At 45.0% G+C, this 16,578-nt stretch overlaps 1 protein-coding gene across 1 annotated transcript; it reads right to left on the bottom strand.

Moving 5' to 3' along the window:
• Positions 1-333: 333 nt before the first annotated feature.
• GPR143 (G protein-coupled receptor 143) lies at positions 334-16,123 on the bottom strand. Its single transcript, XM_066621791.1, has 8 exons — positions 15,809-16,123; positions 11,535-11,644; positions 8,140-8,234; positions 6,321-6,413; positions 5,248-5,357; positions 3,538-3,646; positions 2,880-2,997; positions 334-1,011 (listed from the first exon to the last, which is right to left on the bottom strand). Exons 1-8 carry the CDS (start codon positions 16,050-16,052, stop codon positions 712-714), a joined length of 1,179 nt encoding a protein of 392 aa, XP_066477888.1. The 5' UTR covers positions 16,053-16,123; the 3' UTR covers positions 334-711.
• Positions 16,124-16,578: the final 455 nt, after the last annotated feature.

The raw sequence follows: 16,578 nt of genomic DNA, 5'->3' as shown, positions 1-16,578 counted from the left end.
TGACAGCGGTTAGGTTACTGGCATTGTGCCACTGGAGAGTAAGAACTTGTAGAGTAAGCTCTTCCTCGTGCTACAAAGGTATAATAAGGCCATGACACAGGCAGATATAATTGGAATTCAATGTATATTTCCAAAAAGCACATCAACTTTTGGTAACTCTACAGTCACCTGCGCAGGACAGCAACTAGAAATAGCAATTATAGGTTGAGAAAACAAAATTACTAGACATACACATTACAAGAGACATTAAAATCAAGTCTATCAAAAGAAATCTCTGATACCAGAAAGCAGACAAGGGCAGAAGAATGCTGCTATTCATCAAAGTTGCCAGTCTTCTCTCATTTTTGCTGCCACAGACATTTGCATTTTGTTTCTTTCTTCAGCAAGAACATCTAGAGGGAAGCACAGCTGACTGGAAATAGAGCCTGTAGTTATGTAGCCATTGGTGAAGCTGTTGACCAAGGTAAGGGAATAGGGAAGGATAAACTCTCCTACTTGACCTGCATCCACACGTTCACGTACATCTCTCAATTTTTCTACCTTTTATTACAGTATGCTTGATGACTGGCAGTTGAATGCGTGAACTCTACTGAGAAGACTGTTAAATGCAATGTACACTGCCACGCTTCCATATCTGTGTGGACCAGTTCACGTAGGCAGATCACCATGTGAGGAATGTGTATGAATGAAGAAGCCCATAAATGTTGTGAGTTACCAGCCCTGGTAGACAGGAGAGTTCCTAGGTAGCCTGTCATCACTAGGAAGGTTACCTTCAGACAGCATGCCTAAGGCCTCGTCCGTCTGATGGTTAGGTGCTACAGTAGTTTTCTTTGAGTCATGGAAGTTCACAGAGTTTCCATCTGGTAAGGCATAAGCATTGTCGGCAGCAGTGGAGGTGGACATGGATTCCCATGGTATTTCACTCTTTCGCCACTGCAGATCCAGCTTCCACCCAGTCCATCCGTAAAAAGCCAATGTGAAAAGGAAACCTTGCATTGGGTTCAGTACTCCCTGGAAGACCCAAGAGAGGGAGATATTATCTGAGGGAATTGAAAAGCAATATCACTATGAAGGTCAGTATATTTTGGCAGTGAACTATGACAACCACTGAAGACCCCAGTCTTAAAGTGGTTCAATCCGTCTCAGAAACGGGACAGAGCTAGAGTGTGGTGGAAGACTAGAGAGGAATAAAAGCAGAGTGAAGAACATCAGTAAGGGAAAGAACAGAGAAATGTTTGATCCAAGTGGAAAGATCAGCAGAGGACAGCAGATAAAAGCCTACACATGCCTGAAATTCAGAGAAAGTTGGACAAGGCCTAGTTTCTGTCAGTTGTCATCATTGTTTTCTTATTAGAATATGCCAGGAAATGAGGTAATCCTAATAATTAAGTTCATACAAAAGAGGAAGTATTGTGATAGAACAGCTGCTTTGAGTTACCCGTTAGGGTTAAGAAAAGAGGGATATGAATATTGCAAATGAAATAATAATAAAAATGTATTTGAAGAAGAAGCAAAGGCAGGCATTTTGCAAACATGTTTTGAGGTTCCTCGGTATTCGTAAATGCAGCTAGCAGGATGGCAAAACTAAAATGACTCAAGAGTGGTCATGAGATTTCCAGTAGATGGAGACTATTAAGCTGCGAGGAAAGGAAAGGCAGAAAGAAGAAGCAGAAAACAAGACACTTAACCAGATACTGCAAAGCAGGGGGCAGACGAGGGTAGAGCAGAGAATAACCCACAAGAACAGAAGGGAATGACTGACATAAAAGGCCTTAAGAACAGAGAGAATGCAGTAGAAAGTCTACTGTGTTTCAAGAGAGGGGAGAGGAGAGGAAGCAGATGACACACAACCCAGTGTTAGACAAGACAAGGTTATGTAACAGTACGAAAATGCTCAAGAGAGAACAGATACAAATGGGGGGATTTTTAAGGGTTGATTATGAACCCAAAGAGTCACCTAATAAATGGTATCTGATCAATTAAATATCAGCAAGGTGAAAGTATGCAAGTCACTCAAACATTCTTCTGGCTGTAAACTATATGTGGTATAGAGGCCTACAAAAGTTTGGATGATCAATCAAGGCTGCAATCCTAACCACACTTTCCCGAGAGTAAGCCCCATTGAACAAAATAGGACTTACTTCTGAGTAGACCTGGTTAAGACTGCCCCAAATTGTCAACCAACTTCAGGCTTCCATGTTTTTGCATTGCTCTGCACAACCGTCCTCTCTGACCATTCTATCTCTTTCCCTCTCACTCCACCCTGTAGATTTCTCCTTTTCCTCATGTTTTGGGCTACTATCTACTCCAACCACTGAGCTTAGCCCCCCACCCCCACCATGTTTCCCTGGCCCTGATGCTTTCTCAAGACCTGCCTCCTCCTTTCCTAGAGCAGTAGCAGAGCCACAGGAGGGGCAAAACAGTAAGTACTACAGGTGCCACAATGCGCTGTGTAAGCAGTCCCTTCCGTTTACCGTAGGAGCCATTCTGGGCAGCAACAGCAGTCCGCAGGAGCTTGCTCAACCAAATGTCATCTCCTGTGCATTGCCATCACTGCCTGGAATGGCTCTGATGGTCAGTGGAAGGGGTCACTTACATGGTACATTATGGTACCTGCAATACTTATCATTTTGTGTGTGTCCCCAGCTATGCTACTGTCCTAGAGAACTCACCCCTTTGTTGGCAGCTCTGCCAATCACCCAAACCTTCTGCCTATTGCACAGTTTCTCATTTTTTTCTTTGCCCTCAATCAAACTAAAGCGTCACAGAGAACAAAGGCGATCTCCTGCCAAGGAGACGGACAGGTCCATAACCATGGTGTTTCAGATAACCTTGCTGCAGAGAATGGGATAACCCACTAGCATTCAGGATGCACTTGCCATTATAATCCATGTGATCAGGGCAGAATTCCGGACACTTTTCAGGGGGCTCCCGTTGATATCTGGCTGCATTTCTAGGTAGAACAGAAGGCTCTCATTGATAATATTTGATGACCAGCTGTTCCAGGAATAAAGATAAAAGGGATAAAAGCAATAAAGGGAGGCTGCTTTATATACATTGTCTGTATTCAAAATTAAGTTGTTTCACTGACGAAAGGTGATTAAGGCTTTCTTTTCCCTGCATGTTATATTTCATAGCAAGCAGTACCAAAAAAAGTACAAAATCTTCTTGTCATAGAATCCCTTTTTCCAGGCATGCACACCAATCTAAAATGATATTTTAATATTTAAAATGACATTTAATATCTTAAATGTAGCTGTTGAATTACATGTTGTTCATTTGCATTCATCCCATACTGTGTCACGTTATATGATGAGCAAAAATTCAGTGCTACAGGCTACATAGAGACAAGTTTTAAGCTGCAATGGTAGAGTCGTCACAAACCAAGGGAGAACGTATCTTCAGAACTGAGCCATAATTTGTGGCAACATTTCAATGGTGGTACAGTTTGTTTTTAAACGTAGAGCTGATGCAAAACCAACCTTTGGATTTCCCATCCTATTTACCACCTTAAAGGTAGAAAAAAAATTATCTTACCAAATAATAAACACCAGCATAATTTTAAAAAAGCGGACTTTGATTTCTGTTCCCAGGCGCCTTTCGTTCTCCGTGTAGATCCCTTGTCTTCCTTTCAGTAAAGAAGCAACTAGAAAGCAGAAACCAAATAGACTGGGTGGGTCATATTTGGCGATGGGATTGCTCTAGCACAGTGATTTTCAACCTTTTTCATCTCATGGCATACTGACAAGGTACTAAAATTGTCAAGGCACACCATCAGTGTTTTGACAATTGACAAGGCACACTGTCTCTACCATGATCTCAGAAGCTAAGCAGGATCAGGCCTGGTTAGTACTTGGATGGGAGACCGCCTGGGAATACAGGGTGCTGTAGACTTATACCATGATCTTGGAAGCTAAGCAGAGTCAGGCCTGGTTACTACTTGGATGGGAGACCGACTGGGAATACTGGGTGTTGTAGGCCTATACCATAGTCTTTCGAGACTGAAGGTTGCCAAGCACTGTACTGCCAGCAGGGGACTCACATCCCCCAGCGGCCCTACTAATAAATGAGCTTCCCCCAAACTCCCACAGCACACCTGCAGACCATTCGCGGCACACTAGTGTGCCACGACACAGTGGTTGAAAATGGCTGCTCTAGCAATTTGAAGATTGGCTTTGGACATGCCTGGAATATGCCATTGGGGTGTGCTCCTATGTGAGCCTCACTGAACTGCTCTTGCTCATCTGTTATTCATGTCTAGAGGGTTTGCACAGGACAGCTTCCCAGAAAAAAGCTATGCCCAGAGACTCTACTAGATTGTACTATGTTGAGAAGATAGCAATTAACACAGGGATGATGTGCAGACTTTTAGCCCTACACCAAAACAACAACAAAAACCTACAGGCAATAGTGTGGAGCAGTGAAATATGTGCTATAAAACCTTTTAAGGATACAAGGGCAGTGAAAATCCATTGGAATCCAGAGTCAAAACTATCGTGTGTGTGTGTGTGGGCCAAGGTTTGATCACGGAGCCTTCATATCAATGTCTGTCACTGTTTCTCACTTGTATCCTGCATACACCATGTTCATCTGCTGCAAGCCACCATGACCCTTGCCTCTCCCTTCCAAGTTGTCTGTGATACTTTCCTCTCACCTCCGACATCTTCTGAGATTGCCCATCTCTTCTTTCTCTCTTTCAGTCCCCATCAATGCTAATTGACTGGGCATTTTGCTATAGATTCTCTCTCGCCCACACAGTCATAAGAACATAAGAACAGCCCCACTGGATCAGGCCATAGGCCCATCTAGTCCAGCTTCCTGTATCTCACAGCGGCCCACCAAATGCCTCAGTCACAGAAAGAGGCTGATCTTTCTTATCCCAGCCTAACCCATGATTTTCTCTTCAAACACAAGCGCACAGGCCCTCTATAGAGATGCTGCCGCTATGCCCGTCAGGTTCCAGCAGCTTTTCTAACATGTGGTTATGTGAAGTTGAGTCAGGAATGATCAAAGGAAAGTCACAGTCCTCTTGGAACTGCCTCAAAGTCATATGACATGACTTTGAGTTGATTAAAGTCACGGGTCACTTTTTATTTGCATTTTAAAATTTCATTTCCCTTTCTGATTATATGTACATTTGGGGGCTGGGGGGGGGGAGTACGTAAGGGAACTGTAATCCATTTAGATAGGAATTCAACACAAAAATTGAAAATATTGATGAAGTTCAATTGCCCTTTGTAATCTTACCAGCTGTCACTGTTCTACTAAAAAGAACTGGATTGGCCACCAAAACCAGCAGTAGTGGAACATATGTTGTGACATAATGAGGAAGCGCATGCTCCAGACCATTTTCACAACTGAGAAAAGAAAATGAGCAGCTTTTAATTCTTTGGGCTTCTACAAACCTAGGACCAGTTCAGACATATACACACTCAGACAGTCACCATGCCATCACTCAAGCAGTGCACAGGTGTGTTCCTGGGCTTGCAATCATCTGTGGGAATATGAATACTCCACCCATGGTCACCCAGCTTGTGAAGATGGTGTCTGTGAAAGTGATCATAAGGAGCCCACCCCACCTCAGAATTTCCACTTAATGTGGGTAAACAGGTTTTTCAAAGCCTTGGGTCCTCTTAGGGGGAGAGCAGTGGGGTAGAAATCCATCCAAACTTACTGCACTCATGGAAGTTCCTTCTGTTTACAGAACCATCCTTCATGAATGAAGGAACCTATGTGGGCCCAGTGATAGGTTTGGCTCTATGCCAGTATCTACTAACAGAGTTGTAATTTGCAACATTTTCTATCCAGAACAGGGAAAATTTTGTTTCGGTCTTCGAAGCCCAATTTGAGTAAAGGAATTTAGAGATACATGGATATGATTGAAAAGAGTCAGCAACAGACCTGATAGATATTAACTGAGTCATAGCAGTGAATATAAAACCTAGACCAGTGGTTCCCAACCTGGGGTACGTGTACCCCCAGGGGTACTTGCCAGGACCTTTAGGGGTACTCGAAAAAGAAATGAATAATGGTGGGAAAAGGCAGGTCTGTATTAGAATGCCTTGTGTGGCTGGCAAGTCTGGAAGGGAAGCAGCTAGCTGGCTGCGAAAGCCCCAAGAACTGCTCCTTTTTGGTCATCAAATTGTGTATTATCAGATATAGACCAGCAGTTGAAAACATATACATTTGAAATAACAGCAATGATATTAATTACAAACATTATGCTAATATGAGGGGTACAATTTATGGAAATGGGCTGCCAGGGGGTACGCAAGTGAAAAAAAGTTGGGAATGACTGACCTAGACTAAGGTACGCTTACCTAGAAACGGAAGGGTAGTACAGCATCGCAATTCCCTCGACACACAACAGCACTGCCAGGCCCCAAGTCATCATGTGATACAACACAATTGTACTGAAAACACATGACAGAGAAAACAAGGTAATGCCAACCACAGCACATTAAAAATGACTTCAAAATTATACTAATCATGGCTGCATGCCATTTAACAGCAGGAGCCCTTCATTTCCAAACATCCACCACTGCACAGGAGCAAGCTTTTTGTGAGAAGTTTCAGTTTAGTCTTGCAACTCAATTCTTGCGGTGTTTTTTGTTTACATTTAACCAACGACGTCATCTGGCAAACTTCAGCGAAGGGAAGAAAAAAGCACCTTGCAATATAATTGAGCAGAGCACAAGCCAACTGAATTGGGACAGAGAATTTTACATAGTAGTCGGAAAGTTCAAAAAGGCAAATATCCAATTTCCACGCAACTAGGTGCATTGACAGAATTGTGCATGCCGCATCATAAAGAATGATAATACTTAGCACTTTCTGAGAGTGTGAAGAGTGTTACACAGAGCCTCTGAGAGGAATTGTATCAAGGGATAAAAGTTTCTTTTGGCCCTCCTTACCAAAGGGGGGAGAGGGAGCAAAACAGGATGGGGGAAGGGGCAGGTGGAATGGGGGTGGGGGAGAAATGGGGTAGGGCAGCCAGAAGTGTCTGGAGCCCAGGTTTACTGGGCTTCTGAGACAGAACCCAGGTCTACCTATCCAGTAGACCTGGCCTCCTGTTTGGCCCAACTTCCATCTTGTTATGCAGGATCAAAAGAGACCACTGACACCAAACTAAGTTTAAGGCTTTTATTAGGAGGAATGAAACCAAACCAAACCAAACCAAACCAAACGACCTTATTTCAAATTCCCCCAAATGAGAGAAGACCTGAGGCAGGCAGACAGGCACTAGGCAGGCAGGAGGCAGCAGTACTTGAGGCAGGCCAAGGGATGGAGGCTTGATGGAAGTTCCCCACTGGTTCTCAGCTCTGGCAAGGGGCACTCTCTCCCAGAGCTCCTTCAGCTCTCCTGCAGAACTCAAGGTTCAGCTCCATCCCTGATAGTCTCTCCAGCTTGCTCTTCTAGCTCTTTCTCTGCAGAGCTTCCCTGATGGTCCCTGAGCTCTTTGCTGGTGCAGCCCCTTTTATAACCTCAGTCCCTCTGCACACAGCAGCCTCTACCTTTCCTCCACTGGTACTGCAGCCTTCTCTCCTGCACCAGTTTTCCATCTGGTCCTCTTCAGAAAAGCTCAGACTGACTGTCTGTTGGCTCATGAAAGGCACGGGCTATGATCCCCTCAGGCCAATCTACAGCAGTCAACTGAGCCCAAGTTCTGCACATATCAATCTTTTGCTCTCCACAAGGCCATCTGGAATCCCAGCAAATTTCCCTCCTTTAGTACCCAGGTCCCTTTTTTGACCCCAGGCCCAGGTGCAATGTACACCCTCCACCCCTTCTGAGGCCCTGGTGTTACACATATAATGCTTCATACTGCTTTTACAAGAACCCTGTAAAGTAAGTATTATTTTCCCCTTATTGTAGCGGAGACCTGAGTCTGAGAGGGAAGTGATTTGCTAAGGCTGCCTAGTGAGTTCATAGTAGAGGCAAGATTGAAATCAAGGAAGTCCTTATAGCCCAGTCTCATACTCCAATCCTATGCATGTCAGAAGTAACTTCCAGCGAGTTAAATGGTGCCTACTCCAAAGTGAATGTGTAAAGGATTGCAGTTTTTGTCGCCATGCTACACCAGCTCACTGGAAAATACTGTCCCCTTTTTATTAAGATTATTTCAGTTCCTTTTGGTACCTTAACCCTGCTGATCTTCGGACCACCAAGTAGGAATCTACAGCATAACAGAACAGCCACCAAAAGCCAGCACTGTACAAGAGTTGGATCCACATCTGTAAATGGGGAAAAATTCTATACATCAGAGTTGGTGAAGGTAATGATAAAATACTGCTTTAAAGCCTCAAAATCTCTAATCCAGACATCTTTGTTCATTCAAGTGTTGCACACGCAAAAACAAACTTAAATGTAAGCCATGGAATCTGTTTCATTGAAATCGGTCAGGTTCAGAAATAGAATTTGATTTATTGTATTCCTTGAGCAGTTCTGCAGAAGTTACAAATGCAGATATAAAATATATTGGACTACAGACTAAAAAGAAAAATGTATGGCAAAGATGTTTAAAAGTTAGAAGATGAAAGGCTTGTGAAACATCACGCCTTCTTAGATTTGGTTCCCACAGTCAATTCCTGCTACACAAGAGCAGCTGCTGCCCCTCCTTAACCACATGCAAGCCTGCAGTCATGATGGGAAACATTAGGGTGACCTAACATGGGAATCTAGCCACTGCTTCTTTTCCATCTCATCTTGGCACATCATGACCAGGATCAGAGCAAGAATGGGGGGGGGGGGCTTTAACAGCAACTGCCTGGACTCCTGGCATTGTGCTCCTAGAAAAGATACAGAAACATCCCTCCTTGCTACTGCTTAGAAAACAATGCAACAGTTCACCTTTGAAAGTGAGTTTTATTATTCCAAATTATGGTTTATATCTATATAAACATTTGTCTGACCAAAGCCAAGGGAGCACTTTCTCACTAGTCATCTGGGTGTCAGGTGGTTGGGAGCCCTGGAGCAAAGCCATGCACTGGGCCCCATGAGAGCACATTCAGAAGTACCACTACCACCAGCACTAGGACCTGTTCACTTGGAAGGCAGTCCAATGATATGGACCAGTCTTTAGTTTAACAGCAGAGTGGCCACATTCCAAAAGGCACATATCCCCATTCCCAAACAGCTGATCAGTTCAATTGTTGTGCTGCTCAGCTGTTGGTGAAGGTGGGTGAGCTAAATGCAGTCTCCTATCCCCATTCCCAAACAACTGATCAGTTCAATTTGGGTTGTTTTTTTTCCTCCTCAACAGGGACCATACATGCAACCAGTACCAGCACTGGAGGAAAGGACAATGCACACAGCAAAAATTTGTGCACATGGTTTGTCAACCAGTTAGAGAACAGTGTGAAGAGCTGGGGTCCTTGGATAGAAGAAAACTTACTACTTGTAATGGAAATCCATAACATCCCTTGAGGAAATAGAGTGTGGTGTCAGCAGTGACCTTTTGCTCTGGCAGGCAATTATGAGGTCAACACCAGGCCCTTAGATTACAAGGAGTGTGCTGCACAGCTGCAGCCACTTGGAGGCAAAAAGGCCCTCAGTGTTAAAAGCAGCACTTACAGGAAGGAGAAGGGTATGGGTAGTAGAAGGAGGAAAGCTTGGAGGGAGGATGGACAGAGAACTAAACTGATGAATTAATGGACTGAGAAACTGATGGACCTGTTGATTGACCGACCAATAGATTAACAAACAGTTGGGTGAATAGACTTCTGAGGATTGCTAGAATTGAGACTGCTGGAGACACTGGAGATTGGTGTGTGGCTGCCATGCCCAAGACCTGCTGAGGACCAAGATGTTGCTGTGGTGGTTGGAGAAGCTGCTGGCAGGAGAGTGGAGGAAGGAGTACCTCTGCAGGTTAAACAGGCAAGCTACCCTGGTCATGGGGTCCAGCAGTGCTGCTGTGCAGAACTAAAGCCATTGTTGGGGAATGAAGGGGAGCTAATTAGCTGAAAGTGGGCATAATTCTCTTAGTGAAGCTTGGACTGGCAAAACACTACTATATCTAAGACTTTTTATTTTCCTTTTTGAAGAAAAGAGACAGAAGGATTATCCACATGGGGAAACTCTGCTGTATATTTTCCTCATGAAAGGCCAAAAGAGAGTGGAATGCACAGGTTTCAACCAAACCAAATTCCATGGCACTTATCTGTGGATTATTCACATTTTTCCCCCACAACTAGATGTTAGATAACTAATCTTTTATGTCTGTGTTTACAAGCTCCAACATTCTTCAGCATCCTACAGGAGCTGGATTTTTGGCACATACCTTTCCTTTTAATTTGTTATCTTTTTTTTACCCATCTAAACTCTTTGCTGCTGGTCTTTTTAGCTTGAATCCACTCTTTCTTTGTATGATTTCATCTCCCTTCTTTATTATGCCCAACAGCTACTGATCAATTTACCTGGAGATAAGTCACAAAGTAATCGTGCTACGTTCAGCTATTTGCATTTGTGCTCCACTCCTTCTAAAATGGAACAAAACCCTAAGCTTTACTTGACCTGTCAACACTTGCAGCCTTAAGCTGTTTCTGCCCAACGTTGCGTATATGCAACAGGGACCAAATGTGTACATCTGTGGGCCAGGCAGAAATGGGTTAAACAAGGCACACAATTCACAGGCATCAAGAGGTTTAGGGCCCAATCCTAAACTCGCCAGCAGCACATGTCTACCGCTGGTACTAGGAGCTGCAAATATGCCGTAAAGCACATTTGCACAACCCAGTGAAGAGATATGACCAGTGCTGGGCCTCAGCACCAGGAGGAGATCATCGAGCCACTGGTGGTAAATAGCACCACTGGGCAGCAGTGCAGCTTTTCAGGGTGGGGGAAGATGGAATAGGGGGAGGAACCAGATCAGGAGGGAGGGTGGGACTGGCAGAGACCTTCTATGCTGAATCCTATCCTCATATCAGGCTACAAAGCCCATCACAAGGCTTCTCAAGTCTGTGCCAGCAAAATAGCTGGCGCAGACTCGAGTCGGCCCATTGCAGGGCCTGGCGCTTTCCTCAGGGGAAGGGGCTGAAAGTCCCCTTCCCTTGAGAAGACCTCTGGTAGCCTCCTGGGCCCCGCTGGTTACAGCAGTAGCCATTTTGACGCCAATGTAACTGGCAGCATCAGAGAGGATAGGATTGGGCTGTTAATGGCCTTATGTCAAATAGTTTGACATAAGATGTTAATTTGTATAATCTGATCATTTATAAAATGTACGTTTTCTATATAGAAAGGAAAATATTGAATGCCCTTAAAAAAAAAAACCTATAGGAGAGAAAACTTTTGTAAGTCACAGAATAAGGCTTTCAGAACGACTTTGTGACAGGTGTGGCACATGTAAGGGAAAATATTTTCCCTTGCCTCTCCCGATCAGCTCCCATCCACCAAAACATTCAGCATAGGCAGTATTGGTGCAGCTGGAAAACCATAGAACTGGGCTGATAATTCCCAAGTTTCTTGGACAGAAATATGATCAGTATGTACAACATAGCAGTTCATTCATTAGAAGCATGGCTATACTTTATACTTACCGCACTTCCCACACAGAAGGCTGCAGGCCATACATCAGTCCCATTTGCCACAGATATGTTTGCTACAAAGCCTGGGAACCCTAACCAGACAGCTGACCGGAAGATTATACCTACAAGAGGAAAAAAAAAAAAGTGTAATCAATGGTAATATGCTGTGACAATAGTCAGTTCTATTTTTTTAATGTCTTAGGCAAATATACCCCAAGATATTACATAAGAACACCTTCCATCATCTTTAGATGGTGCTATAATGAATATACAGTACTAACATTCTGGTTAAATGGACTGATTCCTTTAGGAAGGAACTCCTATGGTTTGCTACTTCCATGTTACACCCATTGACAAGAGTCAGAATGAGGACAGGGGGTTCTCAGCACCAGAGAGTCACATGCTTGCTTTGAAGCTGAATTTTCAAGCTGCAGCAGGATCATGTGAGCGGCTAGGAGTTTCATTCATGAATTGAGACAATTCAGGGATTAAAAGCTCAACGGTTTCAACCAAATCCACAGTACAGCTATAGCACTGAAGGGTGAGGTAGCCAAAACTGAACGTCCTTGAACAGATGCCTCTTGCTTGCATCTAGTTCCACCTTGTTGCTTGACCCCAAGTCTCTCTCATATGACCCATGTACAGATATCTGTGTTAAAGGTACACCAGAGAGCATTATTTGCAAATCAAATATACATTCTAGCCAACATTAAGTGTTGCATTGCAGATAAAGGAGATGCAAATAGCCATTTAAGCATTCTGTGAAAACAACTTTAGAAGAAAGGAAAGCAAACAAAACCACAAACAAATTCCTTAAAATGTCCTTTCAAACAGAGATACTCAACATATTAATTATCCTTTTTAAATTTATGGAGGCAATTGACAGTTTGGCTTAAAAATGGGGGTACCATTGTAAAAACAAGGAGTTGCCTCAGTCTGCATTTTTGAGGATTATTTAGAACAATATGCAGTATAGACAAAAAGAACACTCCAGTCACAGCAAGAAAAAGTCATAATTACAGCTAAGGAGAGGGAAACAAAAACAGCATCCAGAAAAGAATAAGCAGATAAACCTCAGCCAATTCACACATTCAGTCTGTTCAGTTTGAAACAAATTTCCCATTCTGGTGTGTCAAACTATGATTTGCCACAGACTAAGAAGGCAGGAGCCTGGGACACAGTGGCGCAGCAGATTAAACCGCTGAGCCAACGAGCCTGTTGATCGCAAGGTTGGCAGTTTGAATCTTCGCGATGAGCTCTCCTTGCTTGTCCCAGCTCCTGCCAACCTACTAGTTTGAAAACATGTAAGTGCAAATAGATAAATAGGAACCACTTCGGTGGGAATGTAATGGTGTTCCGTGTGCTTAGGCGTCTAGTCATGCTGGCCACATGACCACAGAAACTGTCTATGGACAAGTGTCTGCTCTTTGGCTTAAAAACAGAAATAAGCACTGCCCCTAGAATCAGACATGACTAGGCTTAACATGGGGGGGGGGGGAACCTTTACCTTTACCCAAGGAGTCAGGAAGACAATGTGAGTAGAAGGAAAGAGAGCACATGTGCCCAAAGCTTGCTCACATGACATGAACTAATGGTTTGGCGTTACATGTGAACTGTGCCATGTCCTCTTTTAAACTGATCAGAACATATAAACCAGCCAGGTACTTTAAAGTCTTACACAGTGGTAGAGTTTTAGCCACTTTTACATTTTTAGGACCAAACCAGATGCAAGACGGAAGATCTGCAATTGGAACTCCAGGTGTCTTTCAAAAAGCAGCGATGGGGGAAAGAGAGAGAAAAAGAGGACAGATTAGGATTATAGCCTGCAACAGAGAATAGGGGTTTAACGCTCCCCCTGCCCACACCACCTTGCAACTCTGATTTAAATCACCTCCCTAAAGCTGCTATTTATTAGCAGTCTAGGGCAGGGGTGCTCAAACTTTCAACTTTAGGGATGCTGGACCTTTAACAAGTGTATAGAAGAGAGAATTTCAGCAGGTGCAACTTGTCATCCCACAGATGACAAGCTGCACCTGCTGAAATTATCTCTCCTACACAATTTTAAAGGTCCAGGATCCCTAAAGTTGAAAGTTTGAGCACCCCTGGTCTAGGGGGAAAGAGTCATTAAAATTATGCCCATACATTTCCTGGCCCCTCATGGCAAAGACATGAGCCATTTCAATCACAGACCTCTCATGTCATATCTAGTGTGGTCCTAGTCTGTGTGATTGATTGGATAGTTTAAGCCATTTCTGCCCAACGTTGCAAATACACAACAGGTATCAAATGTGTTCACCAGTGGGCTGGGCTAAAACAAGAACATCTAGCAAAGGCAAACTTGAATTTGTCACTGAGTGTGTGGATTCAGGACCAGTGATATTAGAGTGGGTGCAAAGCACTGAGTTTTGCAGGGAATGCAAGCATGTAAGCGGCCCCTACCCCTCCTCTTCAGAGCTATTCTGGGCAGGGGGAGCAAAATGGAGGCATTTGCCTCTTCTCTGGCACTTACCTCCATTTTGCTCCCACTGGCCAGAATGGCTCCCAAAAGGAAGGGAAGGGGCTACTTGCATACCACTGGGAGATTCCCTGAAAAACTTCGTGCTTCCCTGAAAAACCCTCTAGCTACACCACTGCTCAGGACATTGCATCTCATCACCACTCCCTGACTATGCACACATATTATATATTTTCCATTGCATTGTATTCTAGTTGCAACATTGATCTTAGCAGTGGACTGCTTTGGGGAGTCAACGTGGCTGAGTAGTGGTAGAAAATAAATATGCACTTGAAAACACTTCTACACAAGTTAGGGTCATCATTGGCATCCTTCAGTCTTGGGAGACTGTGGTATCATGCTCTGAAATGGTTATGGAACAGCATCTAGTGTGGCTGAAAAAGCCAATTTGGGAGTGACAATCCCTTCCACACTGGGAGCAAGTGCAGTCTGTCCCTGGTCTGTCTCCCTGGCTATAGGCCTTCCTTCTTTGCCTCCGTCTGCTGGCCAAGTGTCTCTTCAAACTGGGAGAGGCCATGCTGGGTATCTCTAAGAATATGTGAATACCAATTTTATTTTGGATTTTCAGGTCCTTTCTATCCTAGTAACCTCTAAGTCTGGAATCAATGCAGTTCTCTCTGGTGTAAGACAGACAGGCAGACACACACACAAAATGGGTTAAGAATTTCATTCATACTGGTATATATGGAGGGGTGAGTGTCGGATTAATAGCCTTCTGGGACAACAAATATAAAAGAATATAGTTTAAAATATAGTTTATTTTATTGTTTTTAAGATAATGTCAGCACAATCCTATGCATGTCTACTCAGAAGTCAATGGGACTTACTCCCAGGAAAGTGTATATAGGATTGCAGCCTTTGTGTTCAAAGAGGGATCTGCTCTCTGCCGTTTGGGAAAATGGGACAGGAGAACAGACCTCCCCCCCCCCCTTCAAGGATAATGGTCATAAGCTTATTTTTGAAGAATAATGGTGGAGTCAAGTCCTCACATCCCTCCAACAGTGCGGCCTTAATCAAGTTCACTCAGAAAGTCATCCCCACTGCACTCAATAGGGCTAACTCCGCAGGAAGTAATACTAGAATTGCAGCCTAAAGCTGCCATCCAAAGGGATTCCTACTCACACTTATATTCTCATCCAAGGAGCTCAGAACAGTGTACAGTACAGTGGTAAGGTTGCAAGCCATCTTGAGGCTCCTTTCAAGGACTACAGAAACTACAGGGATACTCTCTCTTTTATACTCTCTCTTTTATACTCTTGGGCAGAGAGATAACAGCAGTGGCTAACCAGGATCACTTTGTACCTGGGTCCAGATTTGATTTGAACCCAATCATAAGAACACAAGAAGAGCCCTGCTGGATCATTCCAAAGACCCATCTGATCTAGCCTCCTGTATTTCACAGTAGCCCACCAGATGGCTCAGGGAGCAGGCAAGAGACCTGCATCCTGCTGCCCTCCCTTGCACTTGGCCTTCTGAGCTAGCCTACTTCTAAAATCAAGGCTTGTGATCTATGGTGGACTTTCCCCTCCAGAAATTTGCCCAGTCCCCTTTTAAAGGCACCTAGTCGAGATGCCCTCACCATCTCTCGTGGCAAGGAGTTCCACAGACCAATGAAACGCTGGCTAAAGAAATATTTCCCAGTCCCACCCTGGAAACAGCGACACCCCTGCCGGCTTTCCGTGGGTCCGGCGGCCTTCTAAGCAGCAGGCTCGCCCCGGTGGGCCGGAGAGCGCAGCTGCTGGTTCCCGGGCTGGGCGGAGCGCCCCCTTACCTAGACCGCCGAGCATGTCGCAGGCGGAGATGAGCAGCAGGATGGTGGTGGAGGAGGAGGCTTTGGGCGCCTTGCGGCGGCCCTGGCCCTTCTTGGGGAGCAGCTGCAGGGCGCTGAGCAGCAGGCTGGCCGAGGCGCTGCCCAGGCACACCGCGCAGAAGACCCCCGGCTGAAAGGTCAGCACCAGCTGCGTGGCCGCGTCCCGGTTGGGGCAGCAGAAGGTCTCCAGGCGCGGAGAGGCCATGGACGCTGGAGCCGGAGCCGGAGCCGCTCCGCCGAGGGAGTCCCGCGCTGCTTCTCCCCGCCGTTCCCATTCGCAGTCACGGGACGGGCCGATCATGTGCGGGCGGTGCTGCCGCTGGAGCTCAATCCCCTGGAGCTGCCAGCCGAGCCGGGCGTAAGCCGCAGCAGCGCCCTGCCCTGCCCTGCCCTGCCCCCGGGGTTGGCGCGCCAAGAGCTCTTGCAGCCCAAACTATACCTGCCTACTCCGAAGTGTGCAATGGGACTTACTCCCAGGAAGGTGTGCTTAGGATCCACATCCTATCCACACTTACCTGCGAGTAAGCCCCGTTGACCCTCATGAGGCTTACTTCGGGCAGTATGTGAGGAAAAGACTGATGTCTATGTTGTGGTGTCTTTGTATATTTTTGTTTTGTTTTGTTCTTTCTCTGTATTTTATGCCAATAAAGGTCTACTGAACTGAACTGAACTGAGGCTTACTTCTGAGTGGACATGCATAGGCTTGTGCTCACAGGCTGCAATCTTATGCA

Source organism: Tiliqua scincoides, chromosome 3 (genome assembly GCF_035046505.1).
Source record: "Tiliqua scincoides isolate rTilSci1 chromosome 3, rTilSci1.hap2, whole genome shotgun sequence".
Lineage (NCBI taxonomy): Eukaryota > Metazoa > Chordata > Lepidosauria > Squamata > Scincidae > Tiliqua > Tiliqua scincoides.
This window is presented reverse-complemented; position numbering and strand designations above follow the sequence as displayed.